The following is a 26,189-nucleotide window of genomic DNA, read 5'->3' as shown; positions in this document are numbered from 1 at the left end:
AGGAAGGGAGTCAGTCTAAGCCTCTCTTAGGATGGGAGCTGCAGAGCCTGGGAGCAGACCCTCTTTCTTGTGCCTACCAACCATGCCCAGAAAGCTGGTGGGATAAGAGAAGGGCCTCCCCCAAAGATCTTAGAGCTCAGACAGGCTCACAAGGTGAGAGATGGTCCTTTAAATGTCCTGGAACTAAGCTGTATATGGCTTTGTAGCTCATAAACAGCAATTTGACCTGTCTCCAATAACTGGTAGCCAATGGGACTGTTCCAACAAGGGGGTTACATGCTCACTGCAGCTATCCTCAGTTAGCAATCTGACTGCAAGTCTTTGGGCTAAAGACTTTGAGCCCTCCAAATACTCTTGAAAGGCAATCCCTAATCAAAAAAGGATATACTAAGGCATACTAAGCAGATTAGGGGGTCTCTTGGAAGAAGAGTACCAGAACTGAACTGAACTCGCAGTTCTTTTACACACACACACACACCTAGTTATCTTCGATTCGGCAGTATAATTTAGGACAGGGGGGTATTTAAGAGTCAGAAACCTTGGCTAATCTACTGGAAATCACCCAGCTCTACATGTACATCCAGAACTACCTTTCACCCACCATGTCAGCACCATCACCTTTGACTGGCAGTGGGTATCCAAGATCTCTAGTAGTATTATGTCCTCGGAGGGCTACCAGTAACCCTTTTAACTCTTGGGTGAGAAACATTCAACCCTCAAATTGTTTCTACAAGTACAAGTTCCATCATTGTGCTGGCTGGGAGTTAAGAGCCCAACAACATTTAAAGAGCCACAGGTTCCTGACTCATTTTAACTGGACAAACCAGGGAAAGGACCTGGGCCCTTATGCATTCAAAGTTTGTGATCTACAACAATCCTGCAAAAACAAAAGCAATTTCACATTTAGGCTGTCACCCAGCATACTTACCGAGGCAGAGCCACTGTTTTTGGAAGAAGGATCCTGAGATTCTGAATGACAAATTTGAAATCCTGATTCAGGTGACTCGTTTCCTGGATTAATCAGGAAGTAGTTGTGTCCCAGAAAACAGTCATTCTTTTGTGGATGAAACACACTCTCATTGAAGGGGTTGGGGTGACAACACCACTCGTCCACCAAATCACTCCAGTTTTCACTGGGAAGGGAAAGGACTCTAAGAAAGGTCCTTTAAAAAAGATGAAAAAGAATGAGTTGGTTGCTATGTCAAGTCTAACTCACGTAAGCCGCATAGTAGACTGCAGTACACTCAGATCCTTTGGGGGTCATTTACTCCAGTAGGTCATGACTAGGTTGGCTACTGTCAGACAGAGGACCTTTTTCTTCAGCCACCCGTAGACTGTGGAATGACTTGCTGGAAGAGATTTGACACCTGAATACGCTGTCCGAATTTAAGACAGCATTAAAAACCAGTCTCTTCCGGCAGTCCTATCCAGATGATTTTTTAATATGTGAATTTAAAAATGTGGGTTTTTAAAATATGTATGGGTCTTGTTTGTTCTTTTAAATTGGTGTGTGTTTTTAATTGATGTTGGTCCAAAACACACTGCAGAAATAATCCAGTTTGAATCAACTTTAAATACCCTGGCTCAATGCCAGGGAATCCTGGGAAGTGTAATTTATTGTGGCACTACACTTCTCTGACAGTGAGGGCTAAATGCCTCACAAAACTACAGTTCCCAGAATTCCCTAGAATTGAGTCAGGGCAGTTAAAGTGGTCTCAAACTGGATTATTTCTGCAGTGTGTTTTGGACCGCTGTGCATTTGTTGGTCTGTTGTTCCCCCCTTCCAACCATGGGGAGAGGTGGGTAAGAAGAAATGATGATGATGATGATGATGATGATGATGATGATGGTGATGATGATTCCATTCCACTATGCTAGGGGTAGGCAAGTGTCACTATGTTAGGGGTAGCTTGCACCCTCCACTCTACCTCTTCACAGGAGGAAAAAACAATTAAACAAGGCACTTCTGGTTGACTCCTGTATTTTGTTTTAAAGGCCTCTCCTGGCCCTAAAATTGGCCAGAGGTCAAAAACATGACAAAATTGTCTCCACTATGCATAGAGGGTATATGGAGACATTTGGGGGGCAAAAGTATTTACAAAGCTCTAGGTGCCACATGTGGCCTGCAGACTACATTTGATACTACAATATTTAGGATCCTCATTCCGAAATATTTAACTCTGTTTATTTTAATTTACCAGTTATGTGACTTTTCATTAATAATATTTTATTACAATACATATTTCTTTTACTTAATTATTAATATAAGACAAATTACTTAAATTATATCTATATACCCCCCATTATCCTCTTTAATATCCATTTCCTTTTATGCAGAATATCATCTTGTCTCATTCACTTCCTTGTACCACTTGCCCTTACTTACACATTCTATTAATATTTTGCAATTCCTTTGTCTTATCTCCTCTTTATGCAGGCTCAAATAAACAGCTCTTATTTCCAAAATAAAATCAAACTTAATACATTCTGTTATTTACCACTTATATGAGTTGACTTGACTGATAATCTTTTTTAGTATTATTTTTTTTAAATTATTGCTTGGTGCTATAAACCAAACTAAAGCTACAGTGGGATGGGGAAATATGTACGCTACAAGAAAATGGCAACACTGGAGTATGGGAGACAGCAAGCTCTGGGGGTTTGAGTGCCATTTTTCTAGCTGAGGGACCTCCCAGGAGCAACACCAACTCCTCCATGTGGTTATGGAAATTCTTGGAGGGTTACTTCAGGTTTGGAAAGAAAAAAAATCACATATAGAATCCCCCCCCCCCCCACTAAAGGTACAGTAATATATCTAATTTTAGAAGAGAAGCATCGTGATGAAGCACAATTCTCTCATTTGGAGGGGGGACATTTTTGCAGGAAAAAAAACACCATATGGAGCGTGTCCTAAGAGCTGCAAAATAACCATGAAGGCTTGAATGACTTGTAAAACCCATGATAAATATTAATTGCAATTTGTGCATAGTTAAAAGGTTTGTATCACCACTAAAGACAGACTTCCACTGTCCAGCACAGACTACAGCAAGTTATGCAATGTAATGTTTCAGAATAAATTAAGGCATGTAATGAACAAGGGTTAACAAGAAGGGCAAATTCTACAAAAGAAACTTTGGAGTGACTTAAGATTACTTCTGCATATCATACCCACATAGAGATGCTATAAAATTTTGGATTCCATGCTGAGCCTGGTGAGAGGCTTATTAGTTGCTGGATATTCAGTAAGAAATCAACTCAGTAGCATTCTGTAAAAACTTTCCACTTTGACCACTGTCCAGATTGGTGTCTTGCAAATTTATTCTTCAGACATTCATGAGAAAAACCAGACTAGTCAATATGAACACTAGAAAAGCCTGCTATGAGTTCTGCTAACACAAATCTCCTTTTCAAGATCAGAGCCACATCTCCAATTTTTATGTCTTTTGTTTAATCAATTCACCTCCTCCTATGCTGTTTTGACATTTTGCAAACCAAGACACACACAAATCCATTTCAGGAACAAAGAAAGAAAAACAAGGCTTAGTCCCGCAGCTGCGCTAGGACTAAAGTAACACATTTTCCTAGCCCATACTACTAAATCTTTCACACATGCTAGAAAATTAATAGCTGGCACAATATGTAACACAATAAATGGAAACTTAAACAGATGGCACCTTCTGTTTTTCATTTTTCAGCATACCTATAAAGCAAGTGTGCAGTGATATTTGGGATTAATGGGAAAGGGTCAGTGCCAGAAAAGTTAGCGGAGGAAAATTAATTTAAATGCCACTTCTGCCCAGTTTTCCAAAAGCAAATGAATGGCAAGAGCAATAGTGTGAGGAGCATTTTCCCCGTGTGTCATGCATCAAAGAGACCTGCACAACCTGAGACTGACCAGGCTTAACGCAGCTTGTCAGCCACATATTACAATCTCAACAAGCACAATACTTCTCAGTTCCTGGACTGAAGCAGCTAGAAAAAAAGAGGCAGTCTTGCATGGTGTACTGGTTTGAATGTTGGACCATAACTCTAGAGATCAGGTTTCAAATTTCCGGTCGCCAATGGAAACCCACTGGGTGACTTTGGGCAAGTCACACTCTCTCAGCCTCAGACAAAGGTGATGATTAACCCTCTCTGGACAAATCTCGACAAGTAAACACTATTTTAGGTTTGCCTTAGGGTCATCATACGTCCGAAATGACTTGAAGGCACACAACAACAGCTATGACTAAATACCTTATGGCCAGAAATCCTCTATAGCTTCCCATTAAGGAAAACCTTTTATGGCCTACCAGCAAGAAAGAAAATGGGAGCGAGGGGACAATCCCCTTCTGCAAATCCGATTGACGTTCATGGCATAAAACAAACAAAACACAACAAAATTCAGGTTACCATGTCAAGTGATTACTAAAAATTCAAAATAGCAACTCAGATAATTCTTGTTAACTGGGCAGCATATTAATGCTGTTAATAAAGGAAATGAAATGAAATATCCTCCTTAGGATTGATTAAATAAATAAATGAATGAATGAGAAAACAGTGTGAGCTAGCTTCTCAGTTTAACGGAACCTCTCCTCAGGCTGGATCCTGTGATTTATTTATTAGGAAAAGTTAATATCCCGCTCTTTAGCCTGAAGACTCAATATAAACAAAGTGAAATGAAAACAAAGAAAAGGGGAAGAAATAGGGAGGATACACAGTAATGCGGAGAAACAGTTTTTTAAAAAATATGTTTTTTAATTGGTGGGTTTTTGGTTTAAACCAGTTTTTTGCATTAGTTTAAAAAAAAGAACCCTGCTCACTATATTACTACTGTGAAACATTATTTTATGTATTAGAAAGCTTTATCAACCTTGTTTAAACCAGACAACCCTGGGGATATGTTATTCATACTGGAAATATAGTAACAGGACACAGGTAGGAAGCTGCTAAAAGTCTAATTCTCTGAATGGAAAGACTGGTTGCTTGTCCAAAGAGTCATATTCCCAACCCAACTTTAATGCTATACCAATACAAACTAGATTGTCAGGAGCAAAGGCTTCACCAAGGAAGTCTTCACACTTTCTGTTGTTGTGTGCCTTCAAGTTGTTTCTGACTTATGGCAACCTTAAGGTGAACCTATCATGGATCAAGATTTGTTTAGGAAAGTAAAAGAAATATAAAAGCGTTATGTAAGATAACAGAAATGGATTATATGCAAAATTTATTTGTTGAATATTATGAAAAAATGAGCTGTAAACAATACTGTTATTGTAATTTTTTTAAAATATGGAAATAAAGTTAAAAGATTTCATTAGGGGAGGTTTGCCATTGCCGTCCCGTGAGGCTGAGAGCATGTGACCTGCCCAAGGTCACTCAGGGGGTTTCCACAGCCAAGCTGGGAACTGAACCCTGTTCTTCAGAGTTGTAGTACACTCAAACCACTACATCATGCTGGCTCTCTATTAGAATGATCCAATTACTTTCCAAATCCATCAATCCACAGAAAAGACATAAAATAAGGATCCCAGCACTTACTGATCACTTATTATACTCTCGCCACAAGTCTGGCAGTAAAAGGTGAAGCGCTTTTTGGATTTAAGACTGTCACCAACAGTTGGCAGCATTTCTGAAAAGATAATGAAGAAGACCTACATTACTTTCAACAGTAAAAAAGCAAGTAACATTCTCATGGCATTCCCATGTAGAGGACAGGATTGACACAACAAATACTATTTTTATAGCTTAGTTCAAGAATTTGGACATGAGATATATGTTATCTCAGTAACAATGCAATCTACAACTGACCAAGGTGAAGACAGCTGAATCTACTGTAAGGTAAGTTTATTAGTATGATTCTCATATGGCATAAACAGCAGCCTGAAACAAACACCAGGAGTCCTTTCACACAAGTGCTATGATTCTACTTTAATTGCCATGTTTGCATCCTATGGAGTCCTGGGGTATGTAGTTTGGTGAGGGACTGGAGCGATCTGGCCAAGATTTCTGAATACTTCTCCCTAAACTGTAAACCCCAGGATTACATAGGATGCTACCATGGAAGTTAAAGTGGAATCACAGTGCTATATAAAATGAAAGGGCCCCTGGTAAAGTCAAAGCTGGAGTGAGATGTGAAGCAGACATTTTCTGGAGCACAGAGTATTAATTCCTGCTAGTTATCATTATGGGGAAACAGGTGCTGGACTTTACAGATATTTCAGCTGATGTACCTAAGCTCTTCTTATGGTTTGCTGCTCATATACTTCCCCACTGTGCTGCCTAGCTCATGTGAAAGACAGAGAAGAGAGAGTAAAGGCTTACGTAATGAAGGCAAAAGCATGTAGGTGGAAAGGTAAGAGTATGTGAAGAGAGAGATAAGAGTAAGTAGAAGAAGAATATAAGAATATAAGAAGGTATTTTGGAAGTGAAACAGGATGCAAAGGAAAGAAGGGGAGGGGAGAGGGAGAGAAGGAAACAAGTTAGGGAGGACATTAAGAAGGCTATAGAGAGAAGCAATATGAAAGAGAGAATAGGGGTTGTGTAGAATGAGAAGGTTGAATATTAACACGGTATAAGGAGTTACTATGATTAGACATTCAGATAACTGTTTAAAATATGTGTATTATATAGAGACATAATACATGTACAACAAAGATATACTAAAATACTAGCTAATCAACTGGTGTAAGGTGGTCAATTTTTTATTATATATATTGTTTGTTCAACTTCATTAATACTACTATATTTATATTTTTTCTTGTTTGTCTTGTTGTTCACGTACATTTTTATTATGTCTGTTGAATAAAACTCTTTAAAAATAATAAGAAGAAAGACAGATCCGTATCACCATTACACTGCAAGGGCTTTCCCAACAGTGCATCAAAAAAGGACCAGCTTTTCTGAAGACAGAACACAAAAATATTATAAACACATTACTTTTCTGCCATTATTATAACACTCCTACAACATAATCTGGTTAAAATACCAATATGCAAAGGGATTTTGTAGCACCTTTGAGACTAACTGAAAGAAAGAAGTTGGTAGTATGAGCTTTCTTAAACTGGAGCCTACTTCGTCAGATGCAAGTTTGGACTCAAACATGCATCTGAGAAGGTAGGGTTAAGTCTATGAAAGTTCAAGCTACCAACTTCTTTCTTTGTTAGGCTGAAAGATGCTACAAGATCCGTTTGTACACTGATTTTCCAGACTAACACGGCTATGATTAAAATAATATTTTATAATACTTCTGTGGGAAGCATGTGGGTTCCCCCCTAATCCTATCAGCCCAACACATCATAGTCAAGGGTAAAAGAGGAAAGAACTGTAGTCCAGCAGCAACTACAGGGTGCCATAATCCCCATTCCTATATTAATATAATATAGAGAATATCAACAGAAATAATCTGAGTCCTAGAAATCTGGAAAAATATGCATAACTCTGATCAAGCAGCAATAAAGTATTATTTCTGCCATTTTTAAAAGCAACATTAATAAACTATAGCAGATAAAATACGTCACTGGAAAGGTGACAGTGGGGGAAATTTCCATCCCATTCCATGACCAACATTTCATGTGACTTACTGTACAAACCTATACATTTCTACTCATAAATAAGCCCGTCTGAGCTCAATGGGGTTTGCTCTGACAGAGGATTTCAGCCATATGTCTCACTGACTGCAGCCAAGATTTCCACTGGCAATACTAAGGCAAAGATGTGAAGTAAAGTGAAAGGATAAACTGAACAGTATAATTTCTGGAACTACTTAAATGAGAGTTGGAGCACAGACTTATATGTCAGAGTCACAAAACCCACAACAGTGAATGTAAGGAAACTTTGTTTTAATACCACAATATTATTTTGCATTTGTCTTGCTGAGAAATCAAGACTGTTAGTAACTTTTGGTTTCAATAGGTTCAGCATAGAGAGTAATCCAATAAAATCCATGTTGGACTTAATGACATTTTAGAGGCAAAACAGAAAAAAGAAAGCAGCCAGAATTGTGAAGTCTTTTTAAACAAATCTCACAGCTAAAAGTTAAACCTTCCACAATCCCATACTGCTCAAGCAAATTGTAGTTTCTGGAAAATGGACTTAATCCTTTACAGTTCAACCTGCTTGCATTACAAAAAGCACATCACTAAAGACAAACACACACACATACATATATTGTCAGTCATTTTCTTACCTGTATTTAAACTTGCTTGAACTAGAAATCTCATATGTAAGCCATCACCAGGCACATACTGCAGTCCACGACATGAAGAAGGAACAAGTTTGACCTCTTGTGGAAGCTTCAGTGCCTTGCAGTCTTCACCAGTTTTAAGCTCTATTAAGGATGGCATCACAGTAATATCCACAGGCCAGCTTTCCAGCTTCAGTTCTCTATGTTTTAAAAAGAAGCAAGTATGTTCCATTTGAAAATGCTTTGCAATCAACACACTGATAGGATTGTGAAAGTTAGTTGTTGTGGATATTGGGTGTTTTCAAGTCATTTCCAACTTATGACAACCTTAAGGCAAACCTATCATAGGATTTTCTTGGCTAGTTTCTTCAGACAGGTTTGCCACTGTCATCCTTTGAGGCTGAGAGTGTGTGACGTGCCCGAGATTACCCAGTGGGTTTACATGGCTGAGCCGGGATTTGAACCCTGGTCTCCAGCCTGGAGCATGGCTTTGGTGCGAATTCTGGACTCTTAGGACGCATGCATCATTGAAATACCATACCTCCACTGTGACTTGAAGCAGCTTTACTTTGGCTGTCTGTAACAGGCCATTGAGACTTCTCTGTCAGAGATGGCTCTGAGGCCACAATAGACTACAATTCCCAGGATTCTCCAGCACTGAGCAGTCTCAAACTGGACCATTTCCTCAGTGTGGATGCACTTGGTGAGGAATTCTGGGCACTGCAGTTCAACAACGTTTGGAGGGTTATGTGAGTCCCTGTCAGAGATAGCTCTGGGGCCACAGTGTACTACAATTCCCAGCATTCCCCAGTACTAACCCAGGACAGTTAAGTCACTCTCAAACTGGATTATTTCCTCAGTGTGGACGCAGCTTTGGTGAGGAACTCTGGGCATTTCAGTCCAGCATTGTTTTATTTCTGCAGTGTATTTTGGACCACAGACAAGGTGACCAGACATCCTCCTCCTTTTTCAGGATATGTCCTCTTCTGTCAAATTTCAAAATGTCCTCCATTTGGATTATGGCTAAGAAACATGCATTTATATTAACATTTTAAAAAAAAATCGTCAATTTTTTTCACGTGTCCTCCATTTATTAAAACTATGTCCTACATTTGAAAAGTCATCCTATATTTGTCCTACATTTGTCCCAGTTTGGAGGTCCTGACTTATGGCAACCCTAGGCGTGGCAGTGCAGCAGCACGCGCCATTCATTTTTCTAATGGAAGGGGGGGGTCCGGACCCCAAGATCTCCCCCTTGGCTACGTCCCTGGACACATTAATGTAACATATACAGGTTGATTCTCCCTTATCCAGAATTCCAAAATCTGAAGTACTCCAAAAGCCAAACTCTTTTTCATGGGTGACTGAGAAAGTGACACCTTTCCTTTCTGATGGTTCAATATACGCAAACTTTGCTTCATGCACAAAATTATTTAATTTTATAAAATTACTTTCCGTCTATCTATGTGCATAAGATGTACAAGATACGTTATGACTATTCAAGCAATATCAAACTGCATTAATTCTGCTGTTTAGATGCAGACAAAGTGCTCAGGCAGCCTGCTCAGCTCTTGGAGACTCTCCAGTTTCCCAAGCATTTGTAAGTCTTTTCATGCTACGTCTAAAGTACAGCAGCCTGGGTTTACTCATCCTGGCTTCTAGGAAGAGATCAGGCTTAATTTGCTCTAGGACCTGTTTACTAATCTTTTAGCAGTTCGCATGGTATCTGCAGAACTCTCCTCCAGCACATTTTAAATAACCTTTGTGAATACACTGCACTTGAAGGAATAAGCTCAAGTCTAGGAAAGCTCATGTTGCCAACTTTTTTCTTTCACTTAGTCCCAAAGGTGCTGCAAGCTCCCCTTTGCATACTCATTTCAAATACTGTACTGTACAGAACTAAGTAACATGCATCTGAGGAAGTAACCTCAGGTCTAGGAAAGCTCATGCTAACAGCTTCTTTCTTTCACTTAGTCCTAAAGGGAGTTGCAAGATCCCTTTGCACACACTGCATCTGAGGAAACAGGCTCAAGTCTAGGAAAGCTCATGCTAACAGCTTCTTTCTTTCACTTGTCTTAAAGTGAATGCATGCAAGAGGGATGCATGCAAGATCCTTTTGCATCCTTAGCATTCACTGATATTTTTGACACTTCCTGCAAAAACTGCCCTCAACCTGAGCAAAAGGAAGATGGGGGAAGAAGAAATAAAGTACCTGATAATGAGAAGCCCTGTCTGGGTCCTCTGCCTCACCTCCAGGAACAGTGCCATGAGTGCCAGCCAAGAAAAGATGGGGTTTTGCCCAAGGAAGGAGCCCATGTGGGGCAGGAAGGAAAAGGCAGACCAGGAAGCTCTTCCTTTCCTCTGAACCCAGCCAGCAAAAGAGGGAAGCCTCAGCCACAGCGCCCTCTGCACCCAGGAGGCTCAGGGCTTGGCTGGGCTGGAGCACTGCTGCATTTCTTTTCTTTTCTGCTTTCTCCTGGGCAGGGTGGCAAGGCCTCCTTTTCCAGGACGTGGCTTACATTTCAAGCCTTCTTGAAATTGCAAAATGTCCTCCCTCTTGAGAACATCACTAAGAAGCATGCATTGACATTTCTAGGAGGAGAGCTTTTAGCTTTATTTTCTGTCCAAGAGGAATTGCAAAATGGCCTCCATGTTGAAAACATCACCAAGAAGCATGCATTGACACGTTTAGAAATGTTTTTTAGCTTTTATTTTCTGCCCAAGAGGAATTGGAAAATGTCTTCCATTTTGAACATCACTAAAAAGCAAGCAAGCAGCGGGCACAAAACGCTGTGTTGGTGCTGAAATTAGGGTTCCAGAGCGCGTGGAAACCACACGCTCTGCAACCCTAATATATATGGTGCCATTTTACATGGTGCCATCCATACGTAGCGTGCGTCCTTGATGTCATGTGTGCGCCACATCCAAACAGCATTGCACATGCGTGACATCTCCGTGCCGCCCCAGGCTGCTTACAGAGCTCCTTTTGGGGAGCAGATCGTTCCCACACCAACCGCATGGCCAAGGGAACGATCCTGAAGAGAAAGGATCTTGTTGGAGAAAGATCTGGCTTGGCTTTACTTTGAATTATTTGACAGTCAGACGATTATTTGAAGCCCCAAGGACACCCCTTTTCTGGGCTATGGAGAAGTGGCATTTTGCTGCTTCTCCGTGGCCTGGAAAACGATTGGGGCCGTAGGGCTGCCGGTGAGGTTGCTCTGGCCCCAATCCACCGCAAAAAGGGGCAGGTGCAGCAGGCCACCCCTTTGGGGCAGCTCTGTACTGCACCTAAGACTGTTTTTAGCTTTTATTCTCTGTCCAAGAGGAATTGCAAAATGTCCTCCATTTTAAGAATATCACTCAGAATCATCGATTGGTATTTCTAGAAGTGTTATTAGCCTTTATTCTCCGTCCAGGAGGAATTGTAGAATGTCCTCCATTTTGAGTATATCACTAAGAAGCATGGATTGACATTTCCAGGAGTGGTTTTTTTTTTTTTTTTGGTTTTTTTTTATTTTATTTTATTTTCTGTCCAGGAAGAATTCCAAAATGTCCTCCATTTTGAGCCTGACTAAAAAGCATGCATTGACATTTCTAAGAATGTTTTGAGCTTTTATTTTCTGTCCAAGAGGAACTGCAAAATGTCCTGCATTTTGAGACTATCACTAAGACGCACAAATTTACTTTTCTGCTTTCTTTTAAGCTTTCTTTGTTTTCTTTTAGCTTTGCTTTGGTCATGTCCTCCATTTTTCTTGAATAATAATAATAAATTTATTTATAGCCTGCCTCTCCCAGAGGATCGAGGCAGGTTGCAACCATAAAATACGTTAGTAATAATAACAATATAAAATGTGCATAAAATAAAAAGAACACAATTCCCTTAGACTCCAATTTCAACTAAACAACAACAATTGTGAATTACAATTAAATTAATAAATTATAAATTGTAAGATCCAAACCATGCTAATGTTACGGGATGGTCAGTCAGGGAAGGCCTGCTGGAAGAGATCCGTCTTGACAGCCTTCTTAAAGGCGTCAAGAGTCATAATAAGACAGATCTCTTCTGGCAGGTCATTCCAAAGTTTAGGAGCGGCAGAGAAGGTCCTCTGGGTGACCGCAGCCAAGCTGGTCTTCCTAGGCTGCAATAGATTTTTCCCAGAGGACCTGAGTGTGTAAGGTGGATTGTATGGAGATTGTATGGCGTGCCTGCAAGTAGACTGGACCCAAACCATGAAGGGCTTTAAAGGTTACTACCAACACCTTGTACTGTGCCTGGAAACTGATTGGCAGCCAATGTAGAGATTTTAAGATTGGTGTTATATGGTCACTTCTAAATTTACCGGCGACCAGCCTGGCTGCTATGTTTTGAACCAATTGAAGTTTCTGAACTTGGCACAAGGGTAGCCTCATGTAGAGTGCATTGCAGAAGTCAAGTTGAGAGGTTACCAGCGCATGTACCACCATTTTCAGGCCCCAAAGCTCCAGGTAGGGTCGCAGTTGGCATATCAGCCGAAGTTGATAACAGGCAATCTTGGTTGTCACATCTATTATTATTATTATTTATTTATCTATCTGGACTGACAACTGGAGCGATGAGTCCAGGAGTACTTCCAAATTGCAAACATAGTCCTTTAGGGGAAATCTGACCCCATCTAGGACCAGTGAACATATCTCCATACCTGGATTAGAGGTCCCTATACTGAGTACCTCCGTCTTATCTGGATTCAGTTTTAGCCTGTTTTTCCTCATCCAGTCCATAACTGCCTTAAGACATTCATTTAGAGGAGAGATGCCATCCTTAGTCACTGCAGCAGTCTGAGACATGGAGAAGCATATCTGGGTGTCATCAGCGTGATGATAACAGCCCGCCCCATGTCTCCGAATGATCTCACCCAGCGGATTCATGTAAATATTAAATAGCATTGGAGACAACCCCCTTTTAGATGAGTAACTGTCTCCAAGCATCACCATCTGGAATCTGCCTGCAATTTAGGAATGGAACCACTGCAAAGCAGTGCCTCTGACTCCCAGTTCTCGCAGGCGTTCTAGAAGGATACCATGGTCGATGGTATCAAAGGCCACTGAGAGGTCCAAAAGTAACAACGGGGTCACACTTCCCCTGTCAATACCCAGACGGAGATTGTTGACTAAGGTGACCATAGCAGTCTCAATTCCATATCCTGTCCTAAAGCCAGTTTGAAATGGATCTAGATATTCTGTTTCATCCAAGACTACTTAGAGTTGAATAGCAACAGCTCTCTGAATCACTTTGCTCAGGAATGTAAAATAGGAGACTGGTCTATATGTAGTTGTTTTTGTCCAACAGATCTAGGGAAGGCTTTTTCTAGAGTGGTTTTACCACTGCTTCTTTTAAACAAGCTGGTAATCGGCCTTCCCTGAGATATGCATTAATTATATCCTAATTGTTTCTCCATCCTGGACAGCCAGCTATGAAGGGCAAGGATCGAGAGAGCAAGTTGTGGTTTTTTTCACACTACCAAGAAGCTTGTCCATGTCCCCGGTACTCATTGATTCAAATTGATCCAGTATAACATTGTTCGCAGAGTTACTGGACACCTCTCCTATTACCTGTGCAGTAATGCCAGCATCCAAGTCAGCTCCTATCTGAGAGATTTTATCTCCAAAGTAGTTGTTCAATGCTTCACAGTAGGTTGTAGTAGGTTCTAATAAAAGGTTCTGGATGGTGGGTACTTGAGTGAGATCCCTCACCACGCTGAACAGTTTCTGCTGGATGAGACTTTGCAGACGCAATACGTGCAGAGGAGAAAGATTTCTTCGCTGCACGTATTGCCACTCCATAGGAATCAAGAAAATTCCTATGGAGTGTCTTACCAGATAGGAGATGAGTCTTCCGTCAGTGGCACTCTAGTTATTGTCCAACACACTTCATATTTCTAAGGTCTTCGGTATACCATAGTTTACGATTTGAAGTGGGCTGGAAAGGATGCTTAGTAGCGATTGTGTCTATAGCCTTGCTAAGATCTCTATTCCAAATATTAACCAAGACCTCAGCAGAATCACCAGTGTCACCAACCATTGAACCCTCTAAGGCATTCTGGAATCTGACAGGTTCCATCAGCCTTCGTGAGAGGACCATTCTAATGGATCTTCCAGCCCCAAGGGGTTAAATAATGGCTTTTAGTCCAAACTTGATCAGGAAATGATCCGTCCATGACAATACAGTGGTATTAACTACCTCTGCCCATGGACATACCTGTTCTGTACTAAAACGACCTGCACAATGTGTTGGCCTGGAGACTAATTGGGATAGGCCCATGTTTGTCATAGAAGCCATGAACTCCCAAGCTGCCCTGTTAGATTTGTTGAACTGGCCCCGAGTGGGATGTTGAAGTCACCCAGGACTAAGAGCCTTGGTGACTCCAACCAACACCAGCTCGGCTAGGAAGTCTGTAAGAAAAGGGACAGAGAGATCTTTAAAAATGATGCAGAATCAGGCTCCTCAAATTAAAGTATTATTTTATTAAAAATCACACACCAGTTCACCATCACACACACATTCATTCAAGTCTCAGGAAACCAGGAGTTAGCTTGGAAGAGGCTGAGGCAGAACTAACAGAGATATTTACTCTAGATGAGGCTCACTTCCGGGGGTCCAATGGGATGAGATGGGGGTGAGACACAACCGTTACGAGAGCGTTAGATGAATGGTAGTGTCTGTGCTAGAACAGAAACCACGGTGACATAAAGTTCCCATGAAATTTTGGCCTTCACACTGGGGAAAGTTTTCCAGGGGGTTTTAAGGGTGAAAACTAGCCCAGGGCAAAAGTGCTTGATGGTCTGGACAAAGGTGTTTGTTTGGGTGAGGCAATCTGGTCTGGCAACAATCATGGGAAATGGGGAAGGAGTAAAATTGGTAGCTGGCTCATCAGGTGAGAGATCTTAGACAACCATCGCCCATTCTTCTGATTATTGGAGGCAATACTGATTCCATTAGCGACTCCCAAACTAACTTTTGGGCCAGTCTGGGGGGAATTGTTCTCAAGAGGCCTCATGAGGTTGACTTTATTGAAAGTCATGTCCTCCTGCTTTGAGGATAATTGTGGCTGGCCTGACAGGGTCCATCTGAGCTGAGGTCATGTGGAATACCACACACATCAAAATTTAGAGAAATGCACTACGGCTAACACAACCCCAGGGAAGAATACATGCAAAATTAAAACATTTTTAAAATGTGCCAGAAAACTCCTCCTTCCGTTTTTAATTATGGCCCAGAAGCATCTAACTAAAGCAACAAAACTGGCTTCAGTTAGTTCTGTTGAAGTAATTTGGAAGTGCATATGTGACAGTGAGCACTGAAGACAGCACCTGTGCTTTGTTTAATGGTTGTGTAGAAGAGGGAAGTTGTAGCAGGTGTTGCATGTTACCTGGCTGTGTGACAAGCAACACCTGCTGAAATTCTCTCTTCTGCACAGCCATTAAAGCCACAGGAGCTGTGCCCACTTTTCAATTTGGCAGCCCTGCATAACATCTGAATCTCTGGAGACAAAGCTCGATACTGTATTTCACAAAACTACAGATTTATTTATTTATATATGGTATTTATGCCCAGCCCTAAAGGCTCTCAGAGCGGCTTATAATTATTATTATTTTTGATTGGACAGTTTACAAAACCACAAAGTTAAAACAACATAGCCCTGGCTCTGTGCTATGGGATCCTGGGAGCTGTAGTTTATTGTGGTACCAGAGCTCTCTGACAGAGAAGGCTAAATGTCTCATAGAACTACAGTTCCCAGGATTCCCTAGCACTGAGCCAGGGCAGTTAAAACAGTCTCAAATTGGGTTATTTCTGCAGTGTGTTTTGGACCATAGAGAAGAAGCCTGCGCCAAATGGCAGATAGAAGGGGGCGCTATCCTGTTCTAGTCCTGCAGGGGGCGCTGCCGCGCAAGGCGAAGGGAAGATGATGGCGGAAGGGAAGGCAAAGGGCGGAAGCCGCCGCGGTGCATGCTGGGAGCTGTCAGTGCCCTCCCTCTGTGTTTAGCTGGAGAAGGGTCTCCTTTCTGGTCCGCTGTAGTGCTCTTCCTTGCCCTGGATAGTAGGTTCCTAGGAACAAGGTAGGGATGCTGGAGGCCCCCCATCTCTCTCTGCCCCTCTCTCCTGAAATGTGGAAGGCTTCCTGTGCTTCTCTCTCTTTTCTTTTACAACCCCCCTCCCACCTCCTCAGTTGTCACATAATTTAACAATCAAATGTTGTTGTTGTTGTTGTGTTGTGTTATGAAGTCGTTGTCAGCGTCTGCCCTATCCTGTGTTTCTTTTGGCTCAGTGGTGGGTTTTGCCATTGCTAGGGAATCCTGGGTATTGTAGTTTGTTGTGGCTGTTAAAGCAGTGTGAGGCATTATGGTCCAAGACACACTGCGGAAATAATCCAGTCTGAGACCGCTTTAACTGCCCTGGCTCAGTGCTAGGGAATCCTGGGAACTGTGGTTTATTGTGGCACCAGGGTTTTCTCTGACAGACAGCACTCAATGTCTCACCAAAAAAGCACACATCCCAGGATTCCCTAGCAATTGAGCCAGGGCTGTTTGAAGACATTTGATCCCAAACACACTTCAGGAATAATCCAGTTTGGGGCTGCTTTAACTGCCCTGGGTTCCCCTGAGGCTGAGAGAGTGTGGCTTGATCCCAGTGGGTTTTCATGGCTAAACTGGCTCTAAGTCAAAATAATAATCAAATCAATAATCAAGTACAGTAGTGTATTTTGTGGGGGGGGGGGGGGGGGGGGGGATGGAAAGCTTCAAAGAAGTTCTTTGTTATGTTTTGTGGTGCCTTGTCCTCCTTTGTGTGGTGAGGACACACCTGGCCACTCTGTCTCCCTTTCAGCCATGGAAGCCCAATTGGGTGACCTTGGGAGCAAGTCACACTCTCTTAGCCTCAGAGGATGGTCCAGCTCTGAAGAAACTTTGCCAAGAAAACCCTGTGATCAGGATAAGCAGACTTTTCCTCCTTTTCCAGGACACACCCTCCATTCGAACCTTCTTCTGTCCAGGAGGAATTCCAAAATGTCCTCCCATTTTGACCAGGAGTAAGGAGCATGGATTTATATTTACAATAGTGTTTTAGCTTTTATTTTCTGTCCAGTAGGAATTCCAAAATGTCCCCCATTTTGAGCAGGACCAAGAAGCATGGATTTACATTCCTAGGAGTGTTTTTAGCTTTTATGTTTTGTCCAGGGGGAATTCCAAAGTGTTCTCCATTTTGAGTATGACTGAGAAGCATGGATTTACATTTCTAGGAGTGTTTTTAGCTTTTATTTGGTCATGGCCTCCATTTTTCTTGAATAGCCTACATGTTGTGGTGCTTTGTCCTCCTTTGTGTGGTGAAGACACATCTGGTCACTCTGTCCCAGCTCAGCTATGGAAACCCACTAGGTGAACTTGGGCAAATCACACTCTCTCAGCCTCAGAGAATGGCAATGGCAAACCCCTCTCTGAAGAAATTTATTGCAGTCTTGGACTTGCGTTCTGCCTACATTAAGGCAGATTTTCAAGAGTCATCTTCATTAAAAGCAGAGGTGCATCTGTTGTTGTTGTTGTGTACCTTCAAATCCTTTCTGACTTAGGACAACCCTATCACAAGGTTTTCTTGGCAAGTGTCTTCAGAGGGGGGCTTGCCATGGTCAGTCTCTGAGGCTGAGAGAGTGGGACTTGCCCAAGGTCATCTACATTGTAGAAACAATGCAGTTTGATACCGCTTGAAGTGCATCCTAAGGAACTCCTGGGATTTGTAGTTTTACAAGGGCTTCAGCCTTCTATGTCAAAGAGGGCTTGTGCCTTACCAAACTACAAATCCCAGGATTCTGTAGGATGGAGATGTGGCAGTGAAAGTGGTGTCAAGTGGCTGCATTATTTCTACAATGTAGAGTCATTCCGTGTTTCTGTGAAACAGGTGGATTAGTTAACCTGTGTTTATGAGATACAAAGGGATCTGGTAGAACCTTTAGTCTTAAAGGTGCTAAAAGAAGATATCTTTGCATACTGATATGGCAGAATAACGTGGCTATGTTCTTGAATTCTGCTCCCATTTTAATGGGAGTGTCTATAAGTGAGATTTCTCCCTCTCCCCCAATTGAATGATAACTCTGATCTGCATGTTGTACACTGATCTGCATGTTGTACACACACTGCACCTTTGTACTTTATCCTAGTTGTTTTGAAATAACTATCCCCTGTAATTTCTTTTGTGGGTTTTTTTTTTTTTAGATTAATGTACTAAAAGGGAGAAATAGTCAAATTTATTATTACAGTGGTCCTTTGGTATCTGCTGGGATTTGGTTCCAGGACCCCTTGTGGATACCAAAATCCATGGATGCTCAAGTCACATTAAATACGATGCCATAGTGAAATGGAGCCCCTTATACAAGATGGCAAAATCAAGACTCGGTTTTGAGTATGTATATATTTTTTTTGCTTGAATCCATGGATAAAGAATCTGAGGATACATAGGGCTGGCAGTACTATTGTTTTATATTGTATGTATACTATATACCGTTCTTTTCTCTCAAGATAGCATACATTGCTTTTTCCCCTCATTACTACAGACATCAGTTAACTATGTGATTCCATCCTCTTAATGACTGAGGTGCAAAACCCATGACAGAAACAATCCAGTTCAATATCGCTTTAACATGCCCTGGTTCAATGCTAGGGAATCCTGGGAACTGTAGTTTTGTGAGACATTGAGCCTTTTCTGTCAGTTCCACAATAAGCTACAAATCCCAGGATTCCGTAGCACTGAACCAGAGCAGTTAAAGCGATCTCAGACTGGATTATTTCTGCAATGTGTTTTGGATCTCTGAAAAACATAAAGAGTCCTTGATTAAACTGTATTCTAAATTGGTTTATCTGTAAATTTGTAATCTCATTAGGACTTTTCATTTTCTCATATCCTTCCTTAAGTTAAGTGGCAATCCTAGATCTGCATTTATCTGAAGGTACCACATTGTATCTGATCTTGGAAGCCAAGCAGGATCAGGTCTGGTTAGTACTGCTTAGTCAAGACATCAGAAGAAGACTAGGATTGGGAAGGGCAGCTAAGAAAGAACTGGACAAGAACATAGAGCGTAAAGACAATTCTTAGTACTAAAGTGATGATAGTACAGTACTTGGATTCTCCATCACAGATGTGAGAGCTGGACAGTGAAAAAAAACCGAATAGGAATCAACTCATTTGAAATGTATTGCTGGACAAAAGTACTGAGAATACTGTAGACAGCCAAAAAGACAAACAAATGGGTCCTAGAACAGATCAAGCCTGAACTCTCTCTAGAAGTCGAGATGATTAAATTGAGACTGTTGTACTTTGACCATATGAGAAAAAATGAATCATTCGAAAAGGCAATGATGCAAGGAAAGGTGGAGGGAAGTAGGAGAGGAAAACCACACACCACATAATTACAGTGGTACCTCGGGATACGAAATACCCAGGTTACGAATTTTTTGGGATACGAAAAAATCCCATAGGGATTTATTGTTTCGGGTTACGAAAGTTTTTTCGGGTTACGAAAAAACTCCGGCGCTGTTTAAATGGAGCCGCGGCAGAGCCGCGGCTTTTTTCCCCATTAGCGCCTATGGCAATTCGGGTTACGAAGGTTTTTCGGGTTACGAAATTAGCCGCGGAACGAATTAATTTCGTAACCCGAGGCACCACTGTAAACTCAGTCAAGGAGGACATAGGCCTGAGCCTGAAAGGCCTGAACAGAGAGGCTGAAGACAGTACATCACGAAGATGTCTCTTCCACAGGGTTGCCATGATCTGAACATGACTTGGGAACAATTAACAACAAAGTACTTGGATAGGAGGACTGCCAAGGAATACCAGATAGTGTAGGCTATATTTCAGAAGAGGGCAATGGCAACCCACCTCTGAGTATTCCTTGCTTGATGCATTTGTGATGTCATAGTAAATCAATCAACTCTTGACTTGAAGGCACATACGTACAAGTAGCCTTGAACACTGTGGGACATATGTTTATGTAAACATGTAAAGAATTGCTGTGTCAGTCATATTGCTTTCATATTCTTTGTGGACTTCATTTGACATTGATTCTCCTGTATTTAAGTGTTGTTTGTTTATATTATCAACTTTATTTTATTTATTCCAGGCTACTTTAATGCAACATACTTTCTGAGTATTTGAGTATCTTCCTTCCATTCATGAAGATAATTTTTCTGTTCTGTTAATTACATTTCCGTGCAAATCATGTTTTCTAATCTACATTAATGTTACGGCTGTGGAATCATGTACTTTGTTCTTTCTGGTTAACCTTTGGAATAAAAAAAAACAGTCCTAGCTCAATCCATGCTGTTCAACATAGGTAGATGGCAAATGTTTTCACAGAAGACATTGAACTTAAATATTTGCAGCTTTATCTTAAACTTTTTTTAAAAGAAGCACTGTTCTAACTAATGCATCTGAGGAAGTAGACTGAAGTCTATGAAAGCTCATGCTGCCAACTTCTTTCTTTCAGTTAGTCTCAAAGGTGTTTCAAGATCTCTCTTCATACTGTTCTAACGAAATATGCTTAGGATTGTGTTCTTTATTTCTGATTTTTTTACATACTTTTTTTTCCAATGAGAAGATCACAGAATACAGTACACACTTCCTTTGTTATGTTGCTCAATGGCTCCATGGCATTTGAATTTTGTATCACAAAGTACTGTGAATAATTTCTTTGTGTGATGGATTCTGCCATTGGCTACTTCTGCAGGAGAGAGGGGATTTGTGATTTAATGAATTGCACTAAAATATTTGTTGGAAGAGAGACTAATATGTTCAGAATGATGCACTTTAACAAAAGGAAGACATTCTGATAACAAGGGTATCATCTTAATAAGCAATCACAGAATGAATGTTCACTGTCTGAGTGCAGCCTCAGCCTTGTATGCACAAAATGGGAATAGCAAAGTCATAACCCAAAAACTTTTTGGGTGCTAGAAAAACAGTGCAATATACACAGTTGTATTACCAACACATTAGGTTGGTATAGTCAGCCCTCCATATCCACAGATTTTTTTATCCGCAGATTCAACTATCCATGGCTTAAAAGTACTAATTTTTTTTATAAATTCCAATAAGGAATATTGGTATCAATATTGGGGGGGGGGGGGGTTGGGTTCCTGAAACCAAACCCCAGCAGATATCAAAGGCCCACTGTATTAGAGCTTTCAACAACTGTAAAAGTGTTTTTCTTGTAAAAATAGTGGTTGCTGGCATGTGTAAATAAGGTTTTGGCCTATAGTTAAGAGAAGGTGTGACAATCCCTCACTGACATTTAGAAGTAAAATCCTGGTATACTTCCTGAAGAAATAAATGCTTCAAATTCCTTGCCCATACAAGCACATATGAACAAGTGGTGCTGTCTTATATTGAACTGTCTGTCTGTTTAGCCAAGTATTATATGATCTTATTAGCAGTGATTACATCTCTTACCTGATTCTTTAGAGATGCTGAGAACCGAAACACAGAGTGATCATCCTGTCTTTCCAGTTAGGAGCTTGTTACTCATACTAATGTGTATGAGCTCATGGGAGTTATAGAACAGTGATAATTGTTAATTATAAAACAGTAGGCATGATTAGACTATCAAAAGGATAGGTTAATGTACAAAATGATGCACTTGGGGCTTGCTGTGCCATAAATACCAGGCATCCAAAGTTGTTGTTTGTCACCAAGCCAAAGACCAGTGCCATTCTTCCCAGTTTATGGGAGAATATGTGAAATTCTCAAATGCTGATTGCCTCTTTTCTTAAAGTTGTGACCCTCAATGAGACTCAAGAGTGGAATTGGTAAATAAGCTAAACAAGCTGAGTCAAGTTCTGAAAGTTTCTTAATGGCAGGATGGCTTGAGAAAGGGAAACATCAACAAAAGGAGGAGGAAGAGAAAGAAACCATTAACCATCCTCCAGTATTCATAGTTAGAAATATCCTACTGTGTACAGAAGGTCCATTGTTGGCACTGACTTTCTAGTTTTCTGAAAACTCCTTTTGTCTTTATACTCTTCCTATGTTCAGTCAGTGAACATGGCATTGTTTGTCTTCAGCTCATGTGCAAAGTACATAGCCAAAGCTGTTCTGGCTGATGTGTGATTTGTTTTATGTTAAGGCATATTTAATAAAATAGGTGTTTTAATGTCTTGTTCGCTATTGGCTGTTGCAGTATAAAGCTTCCACCCTGTTAGTTACAATTAGAGTAGACCCACTGAATCAGTAGGATTACCCTAAATAATGACTCGCCACTCAACTGTTGTTTTAATCAACCTTTTCTAATTAAGACCAACCAATAGGGTTTAGATATCTAAATATAATCTAAGAAATCCATAGTTTAAATCTAATGTGTCTTTATGCAAGCTACTTCTCTCAGTCTCAGGCTCGTATCTAAAAAAAATAATCAACTTGGACAATAAGGTAATTAAAATAGTTGAAGCATTCCTGTACCTTGGATCAAATATTGATTTTGGATGGTAAACAGCATCAGTCCTGGTCAGTACTTGGACTCAGGTAGATTATATTTCAGAGGAAGGAATTGACAAAACCAACTTGGAGTATTACTAAAGAAAACGCTATGAAATTCATGAGGTCACCAGAAGTCAACCAGTGAGTTGAAGGCACATGCACACAGTGGTAGAATGAACATATACCCCACCCCTGTGGCCCACCGGAATGAGAAGACTGGTGCAGGAAGAGGGGACATTCAGATATTGGACCTCTATTTGTTTAGGGCAGTGGTCCCCAAACTGTGCCCTTTAAGAGATTTTGGAGTTCAGCTCCCAGAAGCCTCAGCCATGTTGGCCAATAGTCTGGGATTCTGGGAGCTGAAGTCCAAAGTCCCTTAAATAGCACAGTTTGGGGACCACTGGTTTAGGGCTTCATATACAATATCAGCACTTTGAATTCCATCTGGTAGGTCTGCCTTAGGGTCGCTGTAAGTTTTAAATGAGTTGAGGGCACATAACAACAACAAAAAATAGGCAACTAGGGCAGAGCTGAAGTTATGTGATCCTTTACAACTATCCTTGTCATCAGTCTAAAAACCTTATTTTTCCATCATATTTCTGGATCTTTTTAACAACTCTGCAGAAAATGCATTACAAAGGAGAAGTTACCAGTTCATTGGGTAATCTGTGTATAGGTACACTTTGGCAGGTCGAAAGTGGAGTTTACATAGTTCATTTCCATTCATGCCTCCAGGGACAAAGATGGAGCAAGAAGTATCACAGACTATACCTATTACTTCAGGGGAAGCTAATCCCATACAGAAAAGACTGCATAACTAATTCCTGGTCCTGAGATTCATCCTCCTACAGGACTTCCATGTTGTCAGGATTCATTGATTGTTATCCATCTCATTGTTGCCTCGAGACAATAATCCATTACCTGCGTTGCTTCACCTGTTTAAGTTCTCCTTGTCGCCTGTCTAGATGCTGTTATCATAATGCTGACATCTCACCTGAAATTCTTTAGGGTTCCATATAAGGGGATATTTGCCTATTTACTTTGGGAGAAAGTAAAGTCTTGCACTTGGAGTTTTTGTCATTGTGTATCTTCAAGTTGTTTCTGATAATCCTAAAGCAAAATAGAAGAAAATGTGTTAGGCTACTGCAAGAAAATCGTGCAGAAGGGAGTGTTTCTTTTCATTATTCAAGCCATTCTACTCTATTCCAATCCTCCCTTCCCAGCAGTTACTCAGTATTCTTGTTTGTGACATTAATGAATGAATCTAGAAACCTTTCCAAAACCAATGACCCAGAAAACTAATTCTAATTGATAAAAGAATGTGCTTATCTTTCTGAAGCATTTCTTCATCAAATACTATCAGTTCATCCTCTGCCCTTGCAAAGCTCGACTCAAATAACTAATTTAAAGCATAAGTACTGCTGCCAAATATGTCAGAGCACACCAGAGCCTTTTTGTAGGCTGAAGAGATAGCAATGCTGGCAGTGAAGAAGTCTTTCTCTGTTAATATTGTGTCAGATGAATTGTGTTCACTGTGCTGTTAATGGAAAACCTGGTTGGCCCTAAAAAAGAAGCAAAATAATGAAGTACTGTATCCACAGTTACACTTTTACAATGCAATAACCATTTTGTTTACTTCAATTTTTTTTAAATGGGCCAGACTTAGTGTAGTGTCCATATCATTGGTGCCAGAAGCAAGCATTTGTAATGTTTTCTCAGATGTGGCTTAATTCTGTTTCCCTCAAGAATGCTTACAGTGAGACAAGTTTAAAGTTTTTGTTCTTGTTGGCAATTGCCCTGGAGTTGGCCTTAATTTATAGCGACCCTGTGAATGAGACACCTCCAAGACCCTCTGTCCTCCATTGCTCTGCTCATGTCCTGCATGCTCAATCCCATGGCCTCTCTGATTGAGTCTAACCATTTGGCATGTGGTCTTCCTTTCTTTCTACTGCCTTCCCCCTTTCCCAACATCATTGTCTTTTCTAATAAATCATGCCTTCTCATGATGTGGCCAAACTACAACAGCCTCAATTCAGCCATCCTGGCTTCCAGGAAGTGTTTGGGCTTGATCTGTATAGGACCCACTTGTTTGTCCTTTTGGCTGTCCACAGTATCCTCAGCACTCTTCTCTAGCACCACATCCAACATGAGTGGAATTTCTTTCTATCAGCTTTCTTCACTGTCCAGCTCTCACATCTGTACACAGTAATGGGGAATACAATGGCTTGGATTATTCTAACTTTAGTGTTTAATTGTGCATCTTTACATTTTAAGATCTCATTTAGTTCTTTCATAGCTGCAGTTTCCAATCATAGTCATTTTTGGATTTCTTGACTGCAATCTCTGCTCTGATCACTGTTTGATCCAAGATTTGGGAACTCTATGACTCTTTCTAGTTTGTCTTCATCTAGGATGAATCCATGTAGTTTTTCCATGGTCATACTTTTTGTTTCCTTAATATTCAGTATTAAGCTTATCTCAAATTCATACCTATATCTCAGCTGTATTAAATTCAGGCTGAGACTTCTGAATGTTTAGCATCTTCAGTTCAGTTTAGTACAATATCTTTCTGTCCAACTATTTTGGAACAATCTATTTAACTTGGAGGGATTTGCATTGCAGACTATATTTTATTTGATATGTGCAGAAGAAAAAAGTATTTGTCAGACTGTGCAAATGAGGCTAGAGTTTAAAGTTGTTGCTATTGTCGTTAACTGCCCTCGAGTCTTTTACGTCTTTTAAAGTTACGTCTTTTAACTTTCCTTCAATTTTGTTTCAGGTTTTAGCACTAATGAAAGGAGGTCTGGTCTCTTTCTGTTTTAGAGTATTGCTACAGATCTACATATGACATTTTGTTCCTGATAGCTGCAGAATAATGTTTCACACTTCCTTGATGCTAATTTGGCTATTATAACTAAAGTGTAAAATTAGTTTTTGCAGTATCTATTTTGGAAATGGTTTTGGTTGGAGATGTATAAGCAATGGAACTCTGCAGTGTAGCTTCCATGTTTATTCTTCTCTGGGGCCCAACATTTTAAAAATCCTCAGACACACTGTCTATTCTTTTCATCCTGGAGGGGCAAAGAAGTGCCCCCAAATAAGAAAGAGTCCCATAAAACTTTGTTGTTTTTTTTAATATAGTTTTTAATGAGTTTTCTGTTCTTACATAATTAAATACATTTGCATAACAGTAAAATCTTCAATCAAACAATTTTTCCAATACACAAAAAAAACATAAAAGAAATAAACTACTTTTTCCCCTATTATACAGGTGTCTTAAGTGTTACTGTGAGGTAACATCTCTTTTTCCTCATTTATCTAACAAAAATTTCCATTTACGTTTACACTGTTGTACAGTTCTACCAGTTGATAGCATAGATAGGTTGTCCATTACTGCATATTCATATATTTTTGCCTCCCATTCCTTAACTGGGGGGCCATAGGATTTCTTCCAGTGTTTAGCGTAAACAATTCGGGCTGCCGTTATCAGGTAGATTAGTTTACTAGAATCGTCTTGGTTCAACTTCAAAGTGTCAG

General features: G+C 40.5%; 2 protein-coding genes across 7 annotated transcripts in view; one reads left to right on the top strand and one right to left on the bottom strand.

The window, feature by feature from the left end:
• Positions 1-10,515, bottom strand: part of LOC121917384 (E3 ubiquitin-protein ligase E3D-like) — a 92,637-nt gene extending 82,122 nt beyond the window's left edge. For all 5 annotated transcript variants that reach the window (XR_006101017.1, XR_006101016.1, XM_042443318.1 and 2 more), the window contains exons 1-4: positions 10,374-10,515; positions 8,165-8,361; positions 5,518-5,608; positions 929-1,163 (exon numbers count right to left, since the gene is read on the bottom strand). Coding sequence is in view for 3 of the 5 variants with exons in the window: in XM_042443318.1 (XP_042299252.1) it covers positions 929-1,163; positions 5,518-5,608; positions 8,165-8,361; positions 10,374-10,477 (627 nt within the window). In the remaining 2 variants the exon portion in view is untranslated. The remainder of the gene's footprint in view (positions 1-928; positions 1,164-5,517; positions 5,609-8,164; positions 8,362-10,373) is intronic.
• A 5,598-nt stretch (positions 10,516-16,113) lies between these two features.
• Positions 16,114-26,189, top strand: part of LOC121917377 (protein dopey-1-like) — an 81,726-nt gene continuing 71,650 nt past the window's right edge. For both annotated transcript variants that reach the window (XM_042443307.1, XM_042443306.1), the window contains exon 1: positions 16,114-16,255. The gene's annotated coding sequence lies outside the window, so the exon portion shown is untranslated. The remainder of the gene's footprint in view (positions 16,256-26,189) is intronic.

The sequence above is a fragment of the Sceloporus undulatus genome, unplaced genomic scaffold (genome assembly GCF_019175285.1).
Source record: "Sceloporus undulatus isolate JIND9_A2432 ecotype Alabama unplaced genomic scaffold, SceUnd_v1.1 scaffold_16, whole genome shotgun sequence".
NCBI classification, from domain to species: Eukaryota; Metazoa; Chordata; class Lepidosauria; order Squamata; family Phrynosomatidae; genus Sceloporus; species Sceloporus undulatus.
Note: the sequence above shows the minus strand (reverse complement) of the source record. Positions and strands in the feature narration are given on the sequence as shown.